The sequence below is a fragment of the Aythya ferina genome (genome assembly GCF_964211825.1).
Source record: "Aythya ferina genome assembly, contig: HAP1_SCAFFOLD_1219, whole genome shotgun sequence".
In the NCBI taxonomy this organism is placed as follows: Eukaryota; Metazoa; Chordata; class Aves; order Anseriformes; family Anatidae; genus Aythya; species Aythya ferina.
This window is the reverse complement of record NW_028180803.1, coordinates 15,196-22,006: the sequence shown is the minus strand read 5'-3', so window position 1 is coordinate 22,006 and position 6,811 is coordinate 15,196. Positions and strand designations below refer to the sequence as shown.

General features: G+C 42.8%; 1 protein-coding gene and 1 long non-coding RNA gene across 3 annotated transcripts; one reads left to right on the top strand and one right to left on the bottom strand.

The window, feature by feature from the left end:
- The first annotated feature begins 43 nt into the window (after positions 1-43).
- On the top strand, positions 44-1,980 carry LOC311429479 (ribosomal protein eL22-like 1). The gene is made up of 4 exons (XM_084540552.1): positions 44-186; positions 276-368; positions 704-825; positions 1,728-1,980. The coding sequence occupies exons 1-4, from the start codon at positions 178-180 to the stop codon at positions 1,870-1,872; spliced, it is 369 nt and encodes a 122-aa protein (XP_084396678.1). The 5' UTR covers positions 44-177; the 3' UTR covers positions 1,873-1,980.
- Positions 1,981-2,246: 266 nt separating this feature from the next.
- On the bottom strand, positions 2,247-6,447 carry LOC311429480. Of its 2 annotated transcripts, none has more exons than XR_014688267.1 (5): positions 6,215-6,447; positions 4,576-4,632; positions 4,422-4,458; positions 3,649-3,724; positions 2,247-2,896 (listed from the first exon to the last, which is right to left on the bottom strand). It is a non-coding gene; the product is annotated as an uncharacterized lncRNA (long non-coding RNA). The 2 variants fall into 2 exon arrangements; XR_014688268.1 differs by having other exon boundaries at positions 4,576-4,690; positions 6,215-6,392.
- Positions 6,448-6,811: the final 364 nt, after the last annotated feature.

Sequence of the window (6,811 nt, the reverse complement as noted above, 5' to 3'; positions counted from 1 at the left end):
GGGGGGGTGCGGGGACACCGCCTCAGGGGCCGCGCCCAGCCCCGCCCTCCCAGCATCCCCCGCCCGCGCAGGCGCGCCGTCCCGCGCTGCGTGCTACGTCACGACGTCGGGCCGGCTATAAAAGGAGGGAGCGGAAGCGGCGCCGGCCTTTCGGCGGCAGGCCGCGGCGGAGGCAGCATGGGGGCGGTGAGTGCAAGGGCTGGGGAGGGCTGCGGGCCGCGGCGTGCTCGATGAGGTCGGTACTGATTTGTTACTTATTTATTTATTGGTTTTAGCAAAAGGACAGGAAGGCGAAGAAGGCGACGTGGAAATTCTGCCTCGATTTGACCCACCCTGTCGAAGATGGGATCTTCGATTCCGGCAACTTTGTAAGTGGCGAAGGCCTCGGTCTGTGGGGCGGCCGGGCGGCGGCTGGGGAGCGGCGAAATTAACGATTCTTTAATTAATCGGCGGGGTTTGAGAGGATCCTGGGCTTATGCTTAGTTTATGGATACTTTTTTAACCTATTCGTGGATTTTAAATTGAATCCTTTCTTAATGTGGTTATTTTCACAGTGTGCAATTCAAAATATATAAAGTTTTACTGCATTGTAGACATTTATTATAGTCATTTTTAACGTTGCTCCATGGCTAGGGTCCCTTCCCTAGTTCATACCTAGGGTGCCATTCCCTAGTGTTCTACTTCTTCTCTGCTGTTGAAACAGGAACAGTTCCTAAAGGAGAAAGTTAAGGTCAATGGAAAAACAGGAAACTTGGGGAACACCGTTCACATTGAGCGTCTGAAGAACAAGATCACGGTGACATCTGAGAAGCAGTTTTCTAAAAGGTCTGCCTTCTGTTTGTGGGTTTTAAACACTGTTCTGTTGGATCTGACGCATTTTAAATGTGTACAGAGAAGGTGTTGGCTTAGATCTTCATAACACACCTTGATATTAGTGAGAGTTCAAACAGGTTTACAAGATCAGGTATTAAAAAACGTTTCTTAAAGCTCAGGACTTAACTGCAAATCAGTGCTTCTCTAATACAGACATACTGATACGGAGGGACTTTATATAGTTTGTTAAAAGTGTAATGAGGAAAGGCATGCTTTTAAGGTCATAGCTGAATTCATATCATGGGTGCCTGTTTATTAATTAATTAGCTGTGCTAAAATGGGTGGGGAGACACTGGATGCCCCAGTCTTAAAGGTGTTCAGGTTGGATGGGCTTTGGGCAGCCTGGGCTGGTGGGAGGGGCCCTGCCCGTGGCATAATGATTCTAAAAGGTTTGTGTACACGGTATGTGTTGTGGCAAGAGAAGCCCTAGAGTCAAATGAGGCCTTGATCTATTTAGTGTGCTAGGGCACGCAGCAGATCTCTACACCGATGTAGGCGTACAGTTCCCTCCCCACACTCCTGCTTCTCTTTTCTGATATCAACGTCCCAGTATTTGTTGTGTTAAACATGATTTAGAGCTACTTCTTAGTGCTCTGGAGTTAACTGGCCTTGAGTTACTTGGTCAAAATGCAAATAATAATAAGTTTTAATATATCACAAATGAAGATGTAGGTTTATTACCTATTACACGTGATAATTCTTGATTTCTTGATGTAATTAGTGTTGAGTCACTCCTTGAGAAATTCAGCATGTAAAAGTTGCATTGTCTTGATAGACCCTGTCTTGGGTGGAGTTCAAGTTGTAGTAGGGATTGCGAAATGACAGAGTTCTAACTTATAATTAATATTCCTAAGGTACCTGAAATACCTCACAAAGAAGTACCTCAAGAAGAACAATCTTCGTGACTGGCTTCGTGTGGTTGCATCTGACAAGGAGACATATGAGCTACGCTACTTCCAAATCAGTCAAGATGAAGAAGGATCAGAATCTGAGGAATGATGAAGCTTACCTTTATACTTACTACAGTGTACAAAAAAAATAGAACATCTATTTATGAGAACACTTAACTTATTGGTGAATAAAGAATTTGTACTCTGTTGGACAGAGTGTGGTTAGTTTTCAAGCCTTTTTCTTACATTGTAATTACGGGACAGCAGGGGAAATCATTTGATTTGCAGTTCTATTTTTATTGCCAGAAGTGAGGGCTATTCAGCATGGCATCCGTGAAAGTCCAGGTGGAAAAGCAGAACTGAGCCCTTCACCCAGTAAAACTGTAGGACATCTTCATTGTTTAATCATATTTGTACAAATCATGCTAGAGCTTTTTGTGAGTAAAAGTACCAGCTCTTTGTTTAACTTATGTGGAGTCGATGCAATGTTTAATAAAAGTATATTTTTAATTATTAAAAAAACTTAAATGTTTTAACAGAACAAGACTTTATTTCCATGTGATTTGTCCAACTCATTAATTGGCTGTGGTATTCCAATGACTAACCACAAGTAAAATGGGAGTATAACAAATATAAATCTAGCTAACAAATCTTGTAACTGACATGTAAGGACAGAGAGACGAATCTCATTAACCAGCACCTTCCTAAAACAAATATTAAAAGAACCAATGAAATGTGCTTTGATGTCAGTAAATGACCCCATTAAATCCATGTAGGTATTTCTACTTTGATGATCATGTATTTTATAGTTCTTGTATTTGAATTTGGGGACTATTTGTTTAATCCTAATATGTGTCTTGTTCTGCATTGGAACTAAGTCACTCCAGACATTAGGAATCGGGTCATAGGTTCATGTCATATAAAGAGAAACTTGATTATTTTCTACTACCAAAAAAAGTGCTTGTGAGCCTGCAGTTGCAATAATTATTGCATACATACTAATTTCTATGAAGCTGGAAGTAGGCTTGTGATAATGATAAATTGGGTTCCTGTGCAATGTTGAATTTACTCAAAGGCTGTTAGGAGGCAGCCAATTCCTTCGGATCAGCCAAGTAGACTGGGCTTTCAAACACCTGGAGGCAGAAACAGGGGTTTTAGGTAGAGTTAACTGTGGAATTAATAATGCCACGTTTGTGTAATGTAGAATAGGGATGCATATGGGCTGTAATTCTGAACTTTCTGCTTGAACAAGTTCGCTAGTTTAAGCTGAAGCCTGCCTACGGAATTAATTTCCTCGTGAACTTTTGATTATTCCAGCATTGTTTTTGCAGGCAAACCTTTAAGACAGCCTAGAGAGTTGCCAAAGCACAAAGCAATGCATTAACAGCCACATGACACCCTCTGGTGCTACCTAAATGTAAATGAAAAGTACAGAAAGGGGAGATAAATGTCGTCAAAGGCCTTGGGGTCTCGTTTGTCATTTTTCAATTTGCTTGAACAGCTGTTACTGAAATAGGGCCAAGGGAGATAAGAGGATACAGCAGCTGAACCACAGCTACTGGGGGAATCACTGCTTCGTTGTTTTTTTCTCTTAATTTTTCTGTTTTAGAAGCAGCAGAAGTAAGGGAGCAGGGTATATAACTGGCTGCAGTGCTAATTATTTCATTGCTCATGCATGTCAAGCTTTACTTCAGTGGAAACACCTGAAGAAAACACCTGAAGTCCTGCCCCGATCTAGGGAACTGGACCAAACCAGAGTGCTGCTTTGGAATTTTTTTTTTTTTTTTTTCCTGGAAGATCATTTAAGGTCAGAGAAAATGCCACAGGCAGGCAGCAAGCGTGTCACCTGGGCTGTCTGCTGCTGACATTTGAGCACAAAGCTTACCTTGCCAGCACCGATGGCTGTTCCAGGTGCTGAGCCTGCAGACTGCCAACTTCCAGGCACTGTTCTCTCAAGGCTTCTGTGTCAAATAAACGTAGACTTAAACTGGAGGAGTCTAGAATTGTGTTTATCACTGCCCTTTAAACAGGTACTGCTCTTCTTCCTGCAAAGCAAATAGCCGTGAACCACTTCACATTAGGCACGGAATCCTCTCTGTTGATTTTAAAGCACCTGAAGGTGGCCATGTGCTTGCTTTACTGGAAACCGAAAAAGCTGCTCATGCTTTTTAAAAGTGATTATAGGATTGGAAGCTGACACTGCATTGAATAAGCAGCATTGTTTTTTTATAGTCAAGCTGCAAGTAGTTGAGAAAAATAAAACACAACCACGGTCTGTTTTCTTTGCTGCACTAAGTTAGTTAAGCAACAAATACCGTGACTAACAATTGTATTTCAAAATACATCTCCACCTGTTTTTTCAGAGTTGTGCTTTTATGTGACAGTACACCCTTTAAAGTGGGCTGACACAACAAAACTGTGCAGATTAAATGTAACAACCACAAACAAAATCAAAGCTAATAGGATCATGCTGCCTTGTTATCTTTCCGTCCTTTTAAAGCAGTGTGTAGTTACATTGCCCAACAGGCACACGTTATCATTAGACAAAAGATAGGAAAACAACACCTGGGATTTGGAGCAGGACAATTTATTTCATGGCTAGCTTTTGAGAAAAAATGCCAAAGTGCTTGTGAGAGTTGTATTAGTCACTGAGCTTACCTGCAGTGAGGATGGAGTCCAGGAATTCCTTTTCTTCCTTGGGGTTTCATGGGGAAAAAAAATAAAATAATAATAATGAAAAAATCTGAATTGCATAGACAAGAAGACAACCTTAGAAAAACCTGGAAATTGATTATTTTTTTCATAATTTCACCTGTTCCACAGCTGAAGAGGCCAGGTATGATGCAGGTGGCAGGCCAGGAAGCAGAGCCTGTTGTTGTTCACATAAGGAAGCTCATTAAAATAATCCAGATTAGAATCACGTTTAGCTTTAAGAAAATAAAAAGTACAATTAAAAAAAAATCCACATTTTAGTGTCTGTCCCCTGACAGCACCCAAGTTGCCGAGCATGGCAGCTCTGCTGTGCTGGCTCAGTGGCCAGGGAGCTGCCAGGTGTTGTCTCCAGCTGGACCCTTCTGCTAAATTGCTAATTCTGTTCTTTGTGGTGAGAGGGAGAGGATCCCGAGCAGCTTGAAAAGCCCTCAGCCTGCAGCTTGGGAGTGCAATTGCACTGTAAGTCTTAAATGGCTTTAATTTAGATGAAATTATACATATGTTATGTGTGTAATTTTCACCTCCGTTCCTTCAAGATGTTTCCCCCTTTCATTTCTTAAAAAACATTTCTGCTGGGCTCTTCCAAATAAAATTGTTTTAGGAGAGACCTCCTGCACGTAGAAAATTTTAATGTTTGGCAAATAAAAAAAATGAAGTGGAGATTTCTAAGAGAAAGAGCTGCTGACAGAGCAGCAGTAGCAGCTCCACATAAGCTATTTATATATGAGCATATATATATATATATATATATATATTTTTCTGCAGTATTATCTCTAGTGCAGCAAAACTCTCATTGAGTTCCATTAAAAAAAAAAGAAAAAAAGAAAAAAAAAAAAAAGAGAAAGAAATGATCACCAAACTTAACTATCACTAGTAAGAGTTATTTCTAAATGTCCTTGCATCCTGCATGCTTTCTGCCCACTTGCCCTTTTGGCCCATCAGAAATTATCCTTAATCATACACCCCCAAGTAATAAGGTCAGAAATGGAGGTAACTAATAGCAGGAAATGTCTGGAAATGTGCTGGGGCACTACTGCGTATGGTAGAGCCAGCATTTGGCAGGTACTAAGGGTGGCACAGACTCAGCACATTCACATAACATCAACGAAAAGTAATTAGAAACAGAGAGGCCCATGGAAAAACAAATAATAATAGCTTCAATGTACCCAGCGGCAGGAAATGAGCCTCGGTGGAGGGGGTGATCTGATTACACCGAATATAGACAAAAACACGGATAAAATGTTTCTTTTTAAAGACCAAAACAAAAGGAAGAAATCTCATCGGGCAGATCAGACGGGCCGAAAGCCTCCTCGTGCTGCCGCATTGGGTTTCCTCTGGCAGCCCTGGGCTCTGCCCTCACAGCAGCACACAAATACGAGCTGGAGGAGCCCTCACCCCCCAGAAGGGATGGTTTTACAGCAGGTGCCCAGGCACAGCGCCCTGCATTCTGTGGTAGAGGGAACTGGGGACCACCAGGGAAGTGATGCTGAGTATCTGCTGCCTTTGGAGACCACTTCCACATTCCCTCTGTCCCTATTGATACAGCTTCCCAGCACATGCTTCCCCCAGGACATGCACATTTTGGGCAGGATGCTTGCACAAAGCCACTTTTAGGCTTGTGCTGGCACTGTAGCTGATACCTGAGCCCTAGCTCCTGTTAGAGCTGCTCCTTGAGAGCTGCAGAGCACAAAGCAGGAGTGAGAGGAGTAATAAAGGGGGCAAAAGTATCAGAAACTTACCCTGAAACAGCCCCAAGGCAGGTGACACCCCCAGACAGCAGGTGGGATGCTGCCACCAGGTCCCCTCCAGCCTTAAATCTGCACCAGTGCCTCTTGGCCCCTGAATCCCTGTGCTCTGGGGACTCCTAAACTCACAAAGCACTGACGAGCTACCAGCTGGGAAGGATTTGCAGTTGCTGCCCCTCCAAGCTGCATCTAAATAAGCAATTAGGAGAGAAATGCTTTAATACTCTGTTAACAAATCTTTTTCTATTAAGTAGTTGAACTTGGCAAGACAGCTTAAACACCCCCTCCCCACAACAGCAAGCACCAAGCGTGATACATGTCTCAGCTGTGTTACAGTGCTCTTGCCATTATGTTAGGGATTTGGTGGTGGTTTTAAATGGGATCATGTTGTTGTTTTGTTTGTTTTTGTTTTTTCTCATGGCACACTGGGGCACTGAGAAGCTCCATTGCCCCCGCACACTTTTGGGATGCTCCCAGCCACCCCTCCTGGTGCCAAAGCCAACAACAGCATCAGCTGGGACAGGGTGAGGAAAGGCAGCACTGAACAATACCAACAAAGTGTGCCAATTTTGGAACTGGGAGCAGGTGGCT

What these genes read in the sequence shown, in the direction of transcription:
- LOC311429479 (XM_084540552.1), top strand. An exon ending in TCTTCGATTCCGGCAACTTT is followed by an intron (nt 369 to 703) that starts GTAAGTGGCGAA and finishes CTGTTGAAACAG; the next exon opens with GAACAGTTCCTAAAGGAGAA. An exon ending in GAGAAGCAGTTTTCTAAAAG is followed by an intron (nt 826 to 1,727) that starts GTCTGCCTTCTG and finishes AATATTCCTAAG; the next exon opens with GTACCTGAAATACCTCACAA.